Source organism: Notamacropus eugenii, chromosome 1 (genome assembly GCF_028372415.1).
Source record: "Notamacropus eugenii isolate mMacEug1 chromosome 1, mMacEug1.pri_v2, whole genome shotgun sequence".
Classification (NCBI taxonomy): domain Eukaryota; kingdom Metazoa; phylum Chordata; class Mammalia; order Diprotodontia; family Macropodidae; genus Notamacropus; species Notamacropus eugenii.
Genome location: NC_092872.1, coordinates 494,208,465 through 494,226,193, shown reverse-complemented (window position 1 = coordinate 494,226,193; position 17,729 = coordinate 494,208,465). Strand labels below are relative to the sequence as shown.

General features: G+C 44.5%; 1 protein-coding gene across 1 annotated transcript in view; it reads right to left on the bottom strand.

Moving 5' to 3' along the window:
• Window positions 1-2,295: 2,295 nt before the first annotated feature.
• Window positions 2,296-17,729, bottom strand: part of TPRN (taperin) — a 39,470-nt gene continuing 24,036 nt past the window's right edge. The window contains exons 2-4 of the mRNA XM_072633145.1: window positions 4,664-4,886; window positions 4,220-4,329; window positions 2,296-3,624 (exon numbers count right to left, since the gene is read on the bottom strand). Coding sequence (XP_072489246.1) covers window positions 3,562-3,624; window positions 4,220-4,329; window positions 4,664-4,886 — 396 coding nt within the window. The 3' untranslated portion in view covers window positions 2,296-3,561. The remainder of the gene's footprint in view (window positions 3,625-4,219; window positions 4,330-4,663; window positions 4,887-17,729) is intronic.

The following is a 17,729-nucleotide window of genomic DNA, read 5'->3' as shown; positions in this document are numbered from 1 at the left end:
TGATTATATAGCAAGTCTGTATCCTATCTTGGTCTTTGATTATTCAATCTCTTTTCATATTGTTCTCCTTGTATGTCCACTATTCCATTCAAATTGACCTGTTAGCTTGTTCTTTCTACCTCTGTATTTGCACAAGTGGTTCCCCCACATCTTCATACCTCTTTCTCTTAGAGTCCTTGTCTTCCTGTACAACACAGCTCATGTGTTGCCTCTTAAAAGAGACTTTTTCTGATATCTTGGCATGTTAGCACATTCCCATTGAAATTATATTATTTCATACACAATTTGCATTGAGTTACTTGAGTACATGTGTAAGTTCTTTGAGGGAGAAATTGGGGGGTGTTAGCCATTTTTCCAGGGCCCAGAATAGTATCTTACATATAGTTAGCACTAAATAAATGTCTGTTGAAATGAAATAATGCAATCTTTTTTTCTCCTATTCCTGCTTATCCTAACTTCCACAAAAAAGTAATAAAATTCATCATCTTCTTTGAAGGTCATTTTGACACTGTCACCATCGAGATTAACAATGGCTTCCCCATCAAATTAAATTCAAACAAGATGGAATGTGTCTTGATGGGAATTTGTTTATGGAAAAACTATTAGACTAATGACATTAGTGTGTCTTAGATCTAATGAGTAGTATAGACTCATTTTTAACCCTTCTAAGCAAGAGTAAGCCTAAGAGAACACAGACTTATCGCCTTGTTTTACTTTCCCAATTCCAGCTGTATCTTCATTTAGGAATTTGTTGCTAATAACTGGGAACTGCCTTCATCTTCATAATCCTCTTTAGGTTAGGAATCGACTTCCTAACTCACTGCCTTACCTTTCCAGTTCACACCTAAGCAAGAAGTAGAACCTACAGGTTTACAGACCATAATGAGTACTTGAAAATTAATTTGTAACAGCCAAAGCTTGGTCAACTGAGGTACTGTGTGACATTGTCATCTGCTCTCTTGTGCCTTAACGAGATGAGAGGGAAATATCCAAGGTAGTTCCCAACAGATCACTCTTCTGAATTATGTCACTGGGGCATTAATCAGTGCTGAAATGTGTTTTATCACTTCCTGGGCTGTTAATCAACTTTTAGTGCCAGCCATTGGCAGTGTGAGTATTAGAAGGGCTTTCAGGATTTAAATATTTTCCAAGGCAACTAGGTGGTGTAATGGATACAAAACGAGTCAGGAGGGCCTGAGTTCAAATCTCACCTCAGACACTTGACACTCACTAGCTATGTGACCTTGGGCAAGTCAACCCCATTTGCCTCATCCTGGGTCATCTCCAGTCATCCTGATGAATATCTGGTCACTGGATTCAGACAGCTCTGAAGGAGAAGTGAGGCTGATGACCTGCACAACCCTCCCTCACTCAAAACAAAGTCAAGTGCAAGCCATGCCATTATTTCTCTGATGGCATGGTCTTCTTCCAGCAATGAAGGACAAACACATTTTCCAAGGCACAAAATTGTACTAAATTTTTGCTGCCTTTTACATTGCCTTCTTCCCTCATAGATCTGAAGTCTCAGCTCTTCAGTGAAACCTTCCCAAATATATCACCCCCACCACCACTCACATCTTTTGACTCTACATTGCTTAGGATTTTTGTCTCCCTGCTTCTACATCTGGCTGTTTTGATTGCTATCCCTTGTGCCTTTGAGTACTTATGAGATCCATGGCTCCCAAACTCTTAAGTTTCCAGGCCTGGGAAAGAAATACTAACTTTCCCTCTCCCCTAGAGATAGGCAGAGCACACTGAACATTGAGCACCACCTACAAAACAAAATACTGATTTTTTTCAAGAGGCTGTAACCTAAAAATCTGACTCTGTGTCTATTTGCATTATAGAAAAAGGTCATTGGCTGACCATCAAAAGGAATGGAATATGAACTGAGAGGGGCCTAATTGTGACACTGAGAATAGAGTAAAGATATGAACTTAGGGGAAAGCTGGGGGAGAGAAGGCTGGGAAAAGCTCACTTATGAGTCACTTTAGGCTCGAACTCACTGTACATTTTTTTTTTTTGATGGGTAGGGAAAGGAAAGAGGCAAAGTCACCATGGGACCACTGGGGCCTAAAACCAAGGATGTTGAGTCCCATCATGCTTAGACAGTGGTCTCCCTCCCTGGTCTGCTAAGGCCCAGGTAGTACTGGGCCTCACTTCCCTTATTTCCCCAGTAGGTTTTCTCCACAGATTTTTCCACCTGCCCCTTAAGGCTCTCACAAAAACATCATTCTACCTGCAACAGTGATAAGTAGTCTTTGGAAAGAGAATGACAACTGATAAAACAGGCAGTTTCTCTAGTGCTGTTTATTGAGTCCCATTTATCAGATAAGAAAGAAATTATTCTGGTTAATTACAAAGTGAATTGTGCTAATTTCAGCCATGTGTATAAGTACTGACTGGTTGAATGGAGGGCGAAGAACCATCTGTGAAGTCATAAGCCCCTAGGACCCCAGAGAGGGGACAAGGCAGAGAGGGCAGGGCAGGGTTCAGAGAGCGAATCCCTGCTTTCTGGCTAAGCCAGGTCTGGTTAAATTCACTCTCTTTTCATATGTGTACACCCACTCTACCCCTTCACATAAAATCCTGATATCCAGTGCAGATATGGAGTGCCTTTAAGCCAGTTAGGCATTGCTAGCCTCAGTAAATTCCGAACAGGAGGAGGACTGCCCTACTAAAACAAACAGAAGGAGACAGGTAACTAAACCAGAGCCTGGCACAAAAGGCAGCTGCAAATGGAGAGTAAATACCTAAGCTGGCTCTGGGCCTAGGCTTATGCCAAAAGGCCCATGCTTCTTTCCTTGGGCAAAGGAAAACGAAAGTCCTTTTAGGTACAGTCATGACCTTCTGTCTTCATGTCAACCTTCACCCTCCCAGAAGGGTGCTCCCCCTCAGCAGAACAGGCAGACTAAACAAAGAACGACCAACAATGGAGTGAGGGGGCAAGGGATGTGGAGAAGGCCTGGGAGTAGGCAGGAGAAGGGCAGGACAGCAATACCCCCAATCCCACCAGTATCAGTGCTACCAAGAAAAGAGAAAGCTGCTCCACTCCTGGCTTGGGTATACCAAAGCACTAAAGGAAGGAACAGGAGTAGATTGTGAGCCCCCTTTGAGCCAATGAAGAGGACGAGGGCCTGCCCTGTTAGGCCTCAGTAGTGGAACAAAAGCATGGCCAAGTCCTAACATTTCCCAAAGATAAGGTGGCAATGGAGCTTCTTAGGGTTGAGGCCCTGCGGAGGGGGAAATGCCATAGGCACAGATCCTGAGTACTCTGTCACTGGGCAGATCCAAACCAGATGGAAAGAGGGGACACAGGCCAGAGAAACAGCAGCAGCCAGAGTTATGACCCTGGTGGCTGAGCTCCCCAACCACAGCACTGGAGAATTGTGGCACGTGCTGCCCATGACTATCAGGTATCCCAAGCACCATGGTCCTGGGGGGAGAGGAGGAATGGCAGGATGATATCTGGAGACTTTCCAGCCCCACTCAGTCAAGATCAGGCCCAACAAGGTGAAGTGCTATCAGTCTCTCCATTTCTCAGTCCAAGGTGGTGGGAGATCAGAAATAGAGGGCAGGCTCACTTCGGAAGTCTGAGAGGTCATGCTTGCTGGCTGGGGTAAGCTATGAGTGAGAAAGGAAAAATTAGGCAAGAGGGCTGTGAGTAGAGACATATTGTGTCCATTTACCCCTCTACAGGGCCTCCCAGGAGGGCCCTCATTAGATGCCATGATCAAGGCATTGTAGGGGCCAGAATCTTAGGGTGCTTTAGATTGGGCAGTGAGAGAGGGGCCAATACAGAGACTGAAAAGGTCAGGACAGAGGGGTAAATCATCAGATCTGCCAAGGGGAAACAAAACTAGCCCTTCCCTATTCTAAGCAGAACCTGAGTAGGCAGAGGCCTCTGGACCCTAGAATAAGTGCTGTGGGGTTGGGAAAAGGTGGTAAAAAAAATCAGAGAGTTAAAGCTGGAAGGGACCTTAGAGATTAGTTAGTCCAACTCTCTTCATATTTTAAATGATAAAATTAAGACTGAGTCGGGGAGTGACTTTTGCTTGAGATCTCAGTGACTATGTGGCCCAGCTGGGCCTTAAAGGCAAGTCTCTGAGCTCCTAGATCAGGGCTCTTTCCACTAGTCTGGCTCCTTGAACCCACAGGGAGCAAACCCTGCCCCCCAAAGGCAGGCAGCCCAGGGGCCCTGTTCCAAACCCAGTCTTACCATGACTTCTTTCTGAGGGCTAGCCCCAGTTTCATATGGGCCTGCATCATACTTCTGTTCCTGCCATTTGCTGAACTCCACTGAGTGTTTTGGGGTATAACTGGACAGACCTAGGGAACCAAATATAACACATGCATAGATACATACTCACCCATTTGTAGTCCTGAAGAGCAGTGAGAAAGCAATGGGTCTCACCCCATGCAGGATCCATGTTGGCAGGCTCTCCCCAAGCAGGGTACCATCAGACCAATACCTCATGCACCCCGAATACCCAGTCTACTAAATGGGACAAGGCTCCCTCTCCAAACACTAGGCATATCAGGAATTATGGGCTCTCTGACTTCCAGGTTTTAAAAGGGCTGAGCAGCAGGCAGACCCAAGCTAAATCACACATAATCTCTCCCCCACTGCCAAAAGATGAGTTCTCCCCAACAGCTGGTTCACCTGAGCCAGATTCTGGAGGTCGAGTGGTGCTCTCCATCACAGTGCTGTTTACAAAAGTTGCTCGAGGAAGGAAAACAGCAAAGGGTTTCTCCTCCTCATCCCCTTCAGAGCCAGATGCCCCCTCTTCTTCTTCCTCCTCTGCCTCTTCTTCTTGTACCAATGAGCTCTCAGAGGGGTATTCAAATGTGGTCTGCAGACTCTTCTCATTGAAGGAAATCTTCATCTAGATCCAAGAAAAGAGTGACATGCATCCCTGAAGAGTGACAGGGACACTCCCTTCAAGGCATTCTCTGCCCTTCTGTATCTCATTAATTGCCCTTTCCTCCTCTCCCTGGGCTGGAAAGAATCTAAACCTGCCGTTCTGTTCCAAACACCTCCCCCTCTCACCTGGAGAAGCTGGTAGTTAGCTGCAACAGTGAGTTTCTGGCATAAGTCTTTCCCCTGAGCAAATCAGCACTGACCACTGACCTTAGGCCAAAAAAGGAGTGTTATGCCTTTTATCTGGAGACTAACTAGGCAACCACAGCAGTCATCTGCCCTCTCAGTCTTGGTTCCTAATTTGTAAAATGGGATTAACAGTATACTACTCACCTCATATAGCTGTTGTGACAAAAGTGCTTTGTAATCTTTCAAACAAGTAATACAAACATCAATCGGTCACTAGCTGGCCTGGCCTTTTTCTTCTCAAGTGCTCCTTGGAATGGCCGGCCACCCTCATTCTCCACCCAATCCCTTCCCTCCAAGAACATGGGCTTCATGACTGAGGGCCTGGCCAAGAAACAGGCCTCAGAACTGGGCTTTTTGGTTACCACACCCCAGGAGACTTCCTGCAAGGCTTCCAACTTGGAAAGTACAATAGCTGGGAGTAAAATCAGTCAAGAAGCATGAAGTCCTGACTATGTGCCTAGCACTGTGCTAACTGTTAGGATTACTAAGAAAGGCAAAAGGCATGATCCCTGACCTCAAGGAGCTCACATTCCAATAGGGGAGGCAAAAAGTAAATAATCGAATACATATAAAACATATACTATATATAATATACAAAGGTATGCTGGGGGAGGGGGAGCAGGAAAGCTCTTCCACAGGAGATGGGATTTAAGATGACTCTTAAAGGGAGCCTGGGAACCCAAGAGGCCAAGGTCAGGGGCTTAACCAGCACAGAGGCACCAACACTAGATGGTGTGTCTTCTGGGAGAACAAGTGAGAATGTGGCAGTATAGCTGGACTGTGCAGTAGGCAGAGCGGAGAAAAGGCTGGAAAGGCAGGAAAGGGCTGGGTCACAAGGGGCTTTCAATGTCAAACTGAGCATTTTTAAAAATTTGACCCTGGAGATAAGGAACCACTGGAGTTTATTGAATAGAATCATGGCATGGACAGATCAGATCATTGCATTAGAAGCTGAGTGGAGGATGAAATGGATTGGGGAGGGACGATACAGAGAGACCAGTTAAAAGGCTATTGTGATCATCTAAGTGTCCAACTCTCCATGACCCATTTAGGATTTTCTTGGCAAAGATACTGGAGGGGTTTGTCATTTCCTTCTCCTGCTCATTATACAGATAAGGAAACTGAGGCGAATAGGGTGAAGTGACTTGCTCAGGGTCACAGAGCTAACAATTATCTGTGGACACATTGGAACTTTGAACTCAGAAAGATAAGTCTTCCTGATTCCATACCTTGTGCTCAATCCACATCCTTGCCTAGTGTAATGTAAAAATCTACCCCACTCATTAATGGGCCTCAGATTAGAGGAGGCTTATTTTGTAGGAAGGCCCACACCTTTTGTTAATTGCTAATGAGACACTGGGTAACCAGGGTAGTGCCCTCAGGCTCTGAAAAGTAAGTGTGTGTGTATGTACACACATACACACACACACACACACACACACACACTCTCTGAGGTGAGGTTTTGCTTTAGGGCTTACTCTTTGGAAGAAGGTTCATGTGCCAGATGAGACTCTGGGTAGCCATTAAGGAGCCCCCCCCCCCCCCACCTTGGGACACCCAGATGTTGGTGCTTCTCTCTCTGGTAACTATGTATGTTTGTATGTAATGGTCAAACAGTTGGATCTGTCTGTTGATCTGTGATGTATGTATTGCTTATGGTCAGACAGAAGCCCTGTCTGTTGGCATATGTGATTAAAGTAGATTGGTGACCCCTCAAAAGTGGTTTTCCTTTTAGAAAAGCAGATCTAAGAACTTGTGCTAGCAAGCCCTCCTGTGTATGTCTGGATCCTTGCTGTTACACCTAGCTGCTCCATCTAGATGATAAATAGCCTGTACTGGAATGGAGACAAGGTTATATAAACACAACATCTTGTGAAGAGAAAAATGACAAGATCTGACAAGAAATTGGATCTGGGAGGTGAGTTTAAGTGTGAAGTAGAGGATGACACTGTGATTATGCGCTTAGATAATAGGACAGTGTAGGTGCTGGAGACTATAACAGGGAAGTTCAGTAGAGGGTGGGTTTGGGAAGACAGGTCATGAGTGTTGTTTTTAACAAGTCAAGTACCAGATGCCTGGGAACATCCAGTTTGAAATGTCCAAAAGGCAGTTGGTGATGTGGAAATGGAGCACTGGAAAGAGACCAGGGCTGGATATGTGGGTCTGGGAATCAACAGCACAGAGATGATCACTGAACCCACAGGAGCTGATGACCAGGTTCTCTGCCCCCTGGTCCAGGACTTAGCCTTGAAAGACACACATGATTAGTGGGTTAGTGAGGAAATAAAGACCCTATAAAAGAGAATTCAAAAACAGTTAGGCAAGGAGGCAAACTAAAAGAGATTGATGTCCTGACAACCCCAAGAATAAAGAATATCCAGGAGAAGATGGTGGTCAACAGTGTCAAAGGCTGCAGAGAGGTCAAGAAGGATGAGGACTGAGAAAAAGCCATGAGATCTGGCCATTCAGTAACTTAGGAGGGAGTATTTCAGCAGATGAGGTTCAAAGAAAATGCAGAAGGCTCAGAAGCAAGGGAGAGGAGAGTAGGTAAAGGAACCTGGCATAGACTACTTTCTCAAGGAGGTTAACTTTGAAGGGAGGAAAAAAGAGCAAGATAGCTAGTAGGGAGGGTCAGATCACATGAGAGCTTTTTAAGAATGAGGGAAGACATAGGTATGTTTGTACACAGCGAAGTATATAGGGAGAGACTGATGATTAGAAAGAAAATCAACATGATGATAAGAGCAATCTGCTAGAGAAGACAGGAGGGGATGGGGTCATATAAAGAGACTTGCCTTGACAAGGAAAAAGGCCACTTCTTCACGTGAGATAGGAAGGAAGGAGATAGTGGACAAATACGTTTGAGTGATATGAGACAAGAAGGATCTCTTTCCAGTAGGCTATGGATTCCACACCCCCTTCTCCCTCTCAGCAACACAACTATACCTTCTCCTAAACCCTTAGGTGGAAAAATAGCAATGGCTATATATTAATACACTGTTGTTTTTTTAAAATAAGTTTGTCTGGGACATTAATGCACTGTTGGTGGAGTTGTGAACTGATCCAACCATTCTGGAGAGCAATTTGGTACTATATCCAAAGGGTTATTGATCCAGCAATATCACTGCTACATCTATATCCCAAAGACATTCCAAAAAGGGAAAAAGATCTATTTGTACAAAAATATTTTTGGCAGCTCTTTTTGAGGTAACTAAGAATTGGAAATCAAAGGGATGCCCATCAATTGGGGAATGGCTAAATAAGCTGTGGTATATGATTTGGATGGAACAGTATTGTGCTGTGTAAGAAATGACAAGCAGAATGATTTTAGAAAAACCTGGACAGACTTACATGAACTGATGCAAAGTGAAGTTAGCAGAACCAGAAGAACATCGTATACAGTAACAGCAATACTGTACAATGAAGAACTGTGAAAGGCTTAGCTATTCTCAGCACTGCAATGATTCAAGACAATCCCCAAAGGACTAATGATGAAACATACTATCTGTGCATTCCAGAGAAAGAACTGACATTGTCTGAATACAGAATGAAGCACGCTATTTTTCACTTTCTTTCATTCATTTCAATCACCACCTGAAGGAGATCCCAAAATGAAAACTCCCAGTAATATTATAGCCAAATTCCAGAACTCCCAGGTTAAGGAGAAAGTACTTCAAGCAACCAGAAAGAAAGCATTCCAATATCACAGAGTCAGTCAGGATCACACAACATTTAGCAGCTACCTGTTAAGGAGAAGAAGGCTTGGAATATAATATTCCAGAAGGCAAAAGAGCTATAATTACAACCAAGAACAGCCTAACCAGTAAAACTCAGTATAATCCTTCAAGGGGAAAAAATGGCTATTTAATGAAATAGGGGACTTTCAAACATTCCTAATGAAAAGACCAGAGCTGAATAAAAAAATTTGACTTTCAAATACAAGACTAAAAAGAAGCATAAAAAGAAATGATGAGCAAGGTGTTTCAGAAAAACCTGGACTTACATGAACTGACGCAAAGTTAAGTGAGCAGAACCAGGAGAACGCTATAAACAGTAACGGCAACATTGTAAAGATGATCAACTATGAAAGACTTATGTGCTCTGATCAAGACAATGATTCAAGATAATTCCAAAGGACCCATGATGAAAAATGCTATCCACCTCCAGAGAGATAATGGATAAACTCTAAATGCAGATTGAATTATACTTTTAAAACTTTATTTTCATTATATTATTTCTGTGTTTTCTTTTGCAACATGGCTAATAGAGACATAAGCTTTATAAGACCTCATATGTATAATTGAAATCCAAGTGCTTGCCTTCTCAGGGAGGGGGTAGAGGCAGGAGGGAGGGAGAGGTTTTGGAATTCAAAAGTTTAAAAAATGATCGTTAAAAATTTTTACATGTAATTGGGAAATATTTAATGAAAAAATATAAATCCTTTTTTTAAAAGTTAGGTGCCAAAGTTAAAAAAATTTATGAAAGGGATGGGTTCAGAGAAATTTGGGGAAACTTTTATGAACTGATGCACAGTGAACAAAATTAGGAGAATATAGAAAAATGAAAACATCATAAAGACAAACAACTTTGAAAGACTTAAAAACTCTAACCAATGCACCAACCACAACTCCAAGGGAGCAGTGTTGCTACATGCTCTCAATTCCTGACAAAGAGGTGATGACCTTAAGATGCAGAAGGAGGTGGATATTTTTTGCACAAGGGCCTTTGTTTTGCTCGACTGTACTTATTTGTTACAAAGAAGTGTGTTTGTTTTTCCCTTTGAAAAATGAGGTAAGGGGCAGGAGAGAGAGAAAATCTGTCAACTGAAAAGAAAAAGAAAAACAATTTAAATGCATGGTTGAACCCTGGGTGGATAAATTAGTTGATCAATTCTCTCTTGGAAGTAAAAGATAAACCAGAGTGACTGATCCATAGCCATGTCTTATCTTAAATGTTCCCCTCTGTCATCTCTTTATATCTTAAAAAACACAGCTAATTTCAATATTCTCTTAAAACCAACAGGAAGGGAAATCACCTGCAATTCCAGGTGATTCCTTCAAACATGTTAAAAAAAAAACCAACTGTGTATCTGCCAGTATGAATACTCTGTACTATAGCATCTTCTTCTCTGGTTACTATAAATCACTGAGAGTTGACTAAATAGATTCAAGGTCCCCTAGGTCCCCTTTTTCTATCTCCTTGCCTCCAAGTAGGGCTGCAAGAACTTACATAGGAAAGGAGATGGGGCTCCCCTCTCTACCCTATTTCTCCTTCAGCATTTCTATTTCTCTGAACACCAATATGCTCTAAAGAACAAATCTGGGCAGACCCAACCAGGCTCAATGGGCACTGAGGCGAAGAAACTCTGAGTTTCATGCTCACCCACCTTTCTAGACTGATGAAAGGGAGGACTGAAAAGGCCAAGAAACATTATTATCAGCTTCCAGCCACCCACCCCAAACAAAAATATGTAGGTAAACTTCAGACTTCCCTCTGCTGAGGAGAAAAGGCTCCAAAGAGAGGCAGGGAATAAGGGCGAACAATGCAGAACTGAGAGTTAGGGAAACCTAGGTTCAAATCCTGTCTCCAACACAGACTAGCTGTGTGACCAAGGGCAAATGCTTAATCTGAGTGTCTGTATTCTTATTTGTAAAATGGGGATGATAATACCTGTGGCACCTCCCTTGAGGGGTTGTTGTAAGGTTCAGATGAGATAGTCTAGGTAAAGTGTTTTACATAAATGTTAGTTATGCTTAATGATCCAGAATGCTGGCAACCTACAGTGTTTTCTCCTACAAAATAAGCTCCCACCCAATCATATTTGCAGTTCCTGTGCCTGGCCTGGAGAAAACTTACCCAAGGTTTGGAGACACATCCACCACCTCTGGGTGCTTTGTCTTTGGCCCAATTCCCAGCCCAAAGAGCATCTAGTCACCAAGCCAGAGCATCGAGCAGGGTTTTCCTCTAGTACAAAGCTGGGTGTGTCAGTCAGGATCCCCAGGAAATGGCCTTTCCCCTAACCCCCTTAAGCCCACTTACCTTCTTTCCAGCCTTGCCTCTTTTCTATTGAAAAGCCTAACTCCTCCCACTGAAGCACAAAGAAGGACCTCCTCATTTCACCTTGCACATGTTCATGCTCATTCCCCCTCCCCCTATTCACTCATTCATGCTGCCCCTTCTCCCCTAGCCCTAGGAATGTCCTCTCCAAATCCTAACCTTTCTTCAAGGCCCAGCCTGGCCTACCCCCTTACCCTCCCCCCACATACCTCCGTTCTTTCTAGCATTTTCTCCTCCTTCCTGTCCCCACACTTTTCCAGTCAAATCTCACTCCCCTTCCCACAAACTCATTCCTACCTCTTACCTGTGCGCTTATTGTTTCTTTCCTCTCCTAGAATGACCCCCAATCCTTTCTACTTGGCTAAATCCTACCTACCTTTCAAGATCTAGCTCAAGCCCCACCTCCCCAGTCCTCCCAGCCTCCTCCAGCCCACAATGGCCTTTCTTCTCTGAACTCCTCCAGCTGAATCTACAGAAGGGTTTAGCACTTATTCTTCTACTCCACTAAAGTCCTCCTCTGGGGCCTCACCACAGCTTGGAGGTGACCCTTGGCTCTGCTTAAATATAAACAGTTTTCAACATTTGTTTAAAGTTAAGCCAATAGCCAACTATTTATAAAGAAGAAAAACACTGTGTGAACTCAGAGCCCTGACTTGCATGTTCCCATCAGATGTACCACTCAGGTCTCTCCCTCCACAGCCCTTTGGCCTTTTCCCTGAACACCCTGGCCTGCCTCCCCAGACCAAGTTCCCAGGGTCACAAGAATTCACAGAGGACATTCCAGTTCAGTGATCCGACTTCTCTCTCTGTCCCCTGGGAGCAGTCAGAGGCCATCCAGGGGGCCCCTGTGGAAGAAGGTGGACTTTGGCCTTGGCCTCCTCTTCTCAGCCTAGAGAAAAAGAATACCACTGCTTCCCCAAAACCCTCCCTAGGAGCCGAGAGGAAAAAACAACCAGTGGATGGCAGGTGACATGACAGCCCATCCCTCACTAATGATACGGGTTCCATTCAATTCCCCCAGGCCCAGAAGGCCATGGCCAATGCCATCTGTTTGTATCCTGGTGACTTCCTGCACATGAGGCCTGCTTATTAACCTTCCCTCACAAATAGCCACTCCCAGCTCAGAAATACAGTTATTTATACCTTGGGCTCCGGAAAGGGAAATCAGTGTTTAGGCATGTTGTACAGGGCGTGTATGCCTGTCTGCCTGGAAAAGTACCATTTGGCCTTGATAGGAATGGGGGTGGGGGGCAGGGAGGAGAGTATACAGCAGAGTCATGTGACCTGAAGACTACTGGTAGGTGGGGGGAACCCCATGTACCTGTGGAGCTGGCTATTGCCCTGACTTCAAGGAGAACAGTTTGATTTGGGTTCAGATGCCAATACAATGACCTTTATACCCTGAAGAGCCCAGGGTACTGCCCCTTCCCTAAAGAAATGCCCAAATGAGGGCTGGACACCCTCACTCCTCACTCCCCGCTACCAAATGCCAGGCTTAGTGTATGACAGAAGCCCAGCTGAGTTCCAGTCATAGCAAACAAACACCCTAACCCCCCTCTATCCCCCACACCTCCGGGCAAGCCACAACCACAGCAAGGAGCAACAGGCCTGCCCTGGCATCTTTCCAGGAACATGTCCCAGATGCATGTCCCAGCTGGAGGAGCATCCAGCTCATCTAGCATCCTGGTCTGGGCTCAGGCAGAGGCCCTGTATGCACGTTGAAGGATACAGTCACAACAAGGAAAGAGCACGGCTACCTCACAGAGACCAGTGCAGAGGATCAGTGCTTTCAGAGAGCCTGCCCCAAAGCCAGACAGCAAGGTGGAGGAACCTGGGAAAAATCCCCCTCTTTTGACTGGCAGGCCAGCTCCTGATTCACTAGATTGACCTGTCCTGCCTTTTCTTCCAGTGTTCAACAAGGTCCTGACCTCAACTTCTCTTGGATTAAAAAATGGTCCTTTAGAATGCCCTCTTAGGAAAAAAAAAAAAAAAGAGAAAACATGCCTAGTTCCTCTCAGCAGAAATATAGGAGACTCTAGGTACACAATATTTTGACCACCACTAGACATAGTTGGGTAGGTTTTGCTCAAGGAGGATGACCTGGAGGAGGGAAGACTGGGAGGTTATTGGCATGTTAAAAGAAAAAAAACATGTGAAGGGGGAAGGGATGGCCCTGTAATCACCAACCAGTTCCAAGGAGCTGTTCTCTCCATTATTCAGATTTCAGAAACATTTATAGGCATGACTCTTTCCCCCCACCCCTCCCATTTCACTGGAGCTGATTCTCTAGTCCTTTGCGATAAACTCTACCAAAACACCCAGGGCAGGGCATATAGAAGGGCATGGGCTGAGTCCAATGGAGAGGATAAGATGGGCCCAGGTGCACCCGGTATGGAAAGCAGGGGCCCCAAGAGTAAGGGAGTAGAGGGCAGCAAGAAGGGTAACAAGAGAAGGCTTCTTTAGCTTTCTAAGTTCAGAACCACAGATTTCATATAACCCAGGCCCCCAAATTCAGTCTGACCCCTACTAGAGAAGGAGGGGAAAGGAACAAGCATTTACATTGTGCCTACTACATACCAAGCACTGTGCTAAGATCTTCTTGCATATATTCTCTCACTTGATCTTCACAAAAATCCTACAAGATAGGTGCTATTATTATTTCCCATTTTACAGTTGAGGAAAGTGAAGCAACCAGAGGTTAAGTGACTTGCCAAGAGTCATGCAGCTAGTGAGAGTCTGAAGCCAAATCTGAACTCATGACCTGACTCCAAGGCTTAGTCCCTCTATCCAGTTCACCACTTAACTGCCTCTGCTTTCCATTTGGGCTCTGAAAAGTAGTTACCTATCCATGATTGGGGGGTGGGTGGGAAGGGGAAGACCATGGTGCAATGGAAAAACCACTGCAGTAGGAGGAAGCATGAAGGTGACATCTTGACACCAGTTTCCTCATCTGTAAAATACGGAGATTTGAACTAGATAACTGATAAGGTCTCTTCTAGCTCTAACAGCCTATAATTCTATCAGGTGAAGCTCAGACTATAGTCACACTTGATCATCAGGGGGTCAAAGTGGAAATGATTCATTCAGAGGTGAACAAGGTTCATGCCTGTCCAAGGTGCCAAACGAAACATTTCATATGCAAGGTAACATTCTGGGGCCAGCCATCATGACTGGCCAGAAGCAGTCCTATCCTCAGCCAGCACAACAATATCCCTTACCTGTCAGCAATGGAGATCCTGGCTAATGGGGCAGAAAGGACCAAAGTGGATCCTAGCTGCTTGCTCAGCAACCTTGACCCTAAAGAAGATCCCAGGTGCTCCAGCCCACTTTGAGGGACTAGACTTGGACTATTCCTTCCCCTGAAGGTTACTGCCATACCTTTAGAGTCCATTTACAAAGCAGGGGGAAAGGGGATAAGAGAGGGGGGATAATAGAAGGGACAGCCAATTGGGGGAAGGGGTAATCAGAAGCAAACATTTTGGTAGAGGGACAGGTCAAATGAGAGAATAGAATGGAGGGTAGGATAGGATAGAGGGAAATATAGTTAGCCTTTCACAACATGACTGTTTATGGAAGTGTTTTGCACGACTACACATGTATAACCTATATTGAATTCCTTGTCTTCTCAATGGAGGGGGAGGCAGGGGGGAAGGGAGACAATGTGGAACTCAAAGCTTTAAAAATGAATGTAAAAAACTGTTTTTACATGCAACTAGAAAATAAGATATATAGGCAATGGGAAAGAGAAATCTCTTACCCTACAGGAAAATATAAGGGAAGAGGATAAGGGAGATAGAAGGGAGGTCAGACTGGAGGAAAGGATAATCAAAATACACACTGTCCTGGGGAGGGGAGATGGGGAGAAAATTTGAAATTCAAAATCATGTGGAAGTGAATGCTGAAAACTGAAAATAAATAAATTTAAAAAGAAAACAGTTTATTTACTCTTCCCTGTATCCCCCTGCCAAAGACTTCCACCTGATGAGGAGGAGGCCACAGAAGGCGTCAAGGCTCCTGAAACCAGCATCCCTTCTAGGGGCTATCCCTAGGACTTGGCACAGTGCTTAAGACAACACTTAATAAATGTTTATTGAATTGAACTGAATTGCCAGCATGGTACAGTGGGAGAACACTATTGGTGGAGGCAGAAGACCCAAGTTCAAATCCCATCTCTGAAGCAATTTATTTCTCTCCCCTGAGTGCTAATTTTCTCTCCTGTGAAATGAAGTGACTGCTGCTGGACATCCCTACCCCATCAGGTATTTCATACTTTCTTTCCCCCTAAACCTACCCTTCCTCCTAACTTTCCTATTTCCTTTTAGAAAGGTACCATTATCCTTCTGGTTAGAAAGGTTTCCAGCCTCTGAGTCAACCTCAACCCTTCACTCTCCCTCACCCCTCACGGTCAGTCAGTTGCCACACCTTGTCAGTTTTACAACCATAATGGGCATCCATTTCCATGGCAAGCATCCTGCTTCAGGGCCTCTCCCCTCCAATAGCCTAATTGATCCTAATTGATCTCCCTGATTCTTGAGTTTTTCCTCTGTCCAGTCACCAAATCAGCAAGATTCAGGGGGACATAACCACATTGTGTTCATGGAATTCAGGAGAAGACTGGCCTGGCTCTCTCTTCTCAGGCACTGAAAACTTCTCAGAGGCCAGACCTCAACAGAAGCAAACATGCTGCCCTTCAGCTTTATGTGCCAATGTGATATTCCTAAAGCACAGGGCTGACTGAGTCACACCCCAGCTCAAAATGCGTCAGCAGTTTCCTATTGCCTCTAGGATAAAATACAAATTCCCATGTAGTGCCTTTAAAGCCCTTCACAATCTGCCTCCAACTTTTTTTCCAGAATGATTTCACATTACTCCCTCTCATTTTATGTTCCAGACAAACTGGCCCTACTTGCCATTCCATTTCCAGCTATGATGTCTTTGTAAACACTCTTTCCCCAAATCGGAAATGTCCTCTCCTCTAACTCCTTCCTCTTAAAATCTCAAACTCCATTCAGGCTCACCTCAAGTAAAACCACCTACAAAAGGTCTTTCCCTACCTCCCCAATTATTTCCCTACCTCCCCCATCACAAAATTACTATGTGCACCTATGTGTATCTATATACACATGCGCGCACACACACACACACACACACACACACACGTTTACAATTGTATATCCCCTAGTAGAATGTAAGCTACCAGAAGGGACTGTCATTTTTTCCTTTGTATTTCCAGCTCCTAACAGACTGCCAGACACATAGTAAAAACTTAATAAATGCCTGTTGAGAAGGCAGAGTCAAGATGGCAGAGAAAAGGCAGGAACTCACCTAAGCTCTCCCCCAAACTCTCTAAACAAATTCTAGAGGGGCAGAACCCACAAAAAGACAGAACGAAACAATTTTCCAGCCCAAATCAACTTAGACAGTCAGCAGGAAAGGTCTGTGGCACCAGGGCGAGAGAAGAGCACAGGCTGCACCAGCCCAGACTGGGCCCCAGAAAACCAGGAGTAGGCCTCCGGCTGACTGAATCACTGACAGCAGTGGTGTTTTCCAAATCTCTCAGCCCACAGATAAGTAAATAGAACAGCGGGTCATAAGATTTACAGGGGTACTTTTGCTGGCACCAGGGGCGGAATTCCGTTGCATTGCCTATACCTGGATCTGGAGTTCCAATACGAAGAGGAATGCTAGCACAGCAGAGCTTGTGACTTCGGGAAAGTATTTGGGACCTTGGTCATGGTTCCAAGGTTGAAAAGAGTGCTTGTGGTCATTCACAAACCAGTGCATAGTACAGAACTAGTAAACACACCTCTCCCTTTGTCTTAGAAGAGCCAAAAACTTACACAGGTCCCGAGGATTACTGAAAACAGCTGTACAAAACACCTGAAGCTTGAGACACTGTGCCCTCCACTTGGGAAGCAGAGACCCACTTTAGCATAGAGGTAAAAGTCAAGAATAGGCTGGAAAATGAGCAAACAGAAAAAAAAAATTCTGACCAATGCTTTCTTGAATTAAATCCACCCCTCCTCTCAACCTCCCTATTTTTTTGAAGGCACCACCATTTGACCAATCACATGAGTTTGCAACCTGAGTCATCCTTGACTCTTCACTCTCCTTCACCTCCCATATCTGAATCAGTTTTCAATTCTACCGCAACAGCTTTCACCCTCTTCTCTCTACTTCTGTGGTCAGTATCCTATTCAGGCATCATTACTTCTCATTATTCCAATAGTCCCCTAATTGGTTGCCATTATTTTCCTTCTCTTCTCTATAACCTATCATCCTTCCAAAGAGCCTTCAAATTCATATTTCTTAAACATGAATCTGTCATTCTCCTATTCAGAAAGCTCCAATAACTCCCATTTTCTTCTAAGAGAAAGGAAAGAAGGAAGGAAGGAAGGAAGGAAGGAAGGAAGGAAGGAAGGAAGGAAGGAAGGAAGGAAGGAAGGAAAGAAGGAAGGAAGGAAGGAAGGAAGGAAGGAAGGAAGGAAGGAAGGAAGGAAGGAAGGAAGGAAGGAAGGAAGAAAGTGATGACAATCAAAATAGGATCTTTTTGATGTGTTTT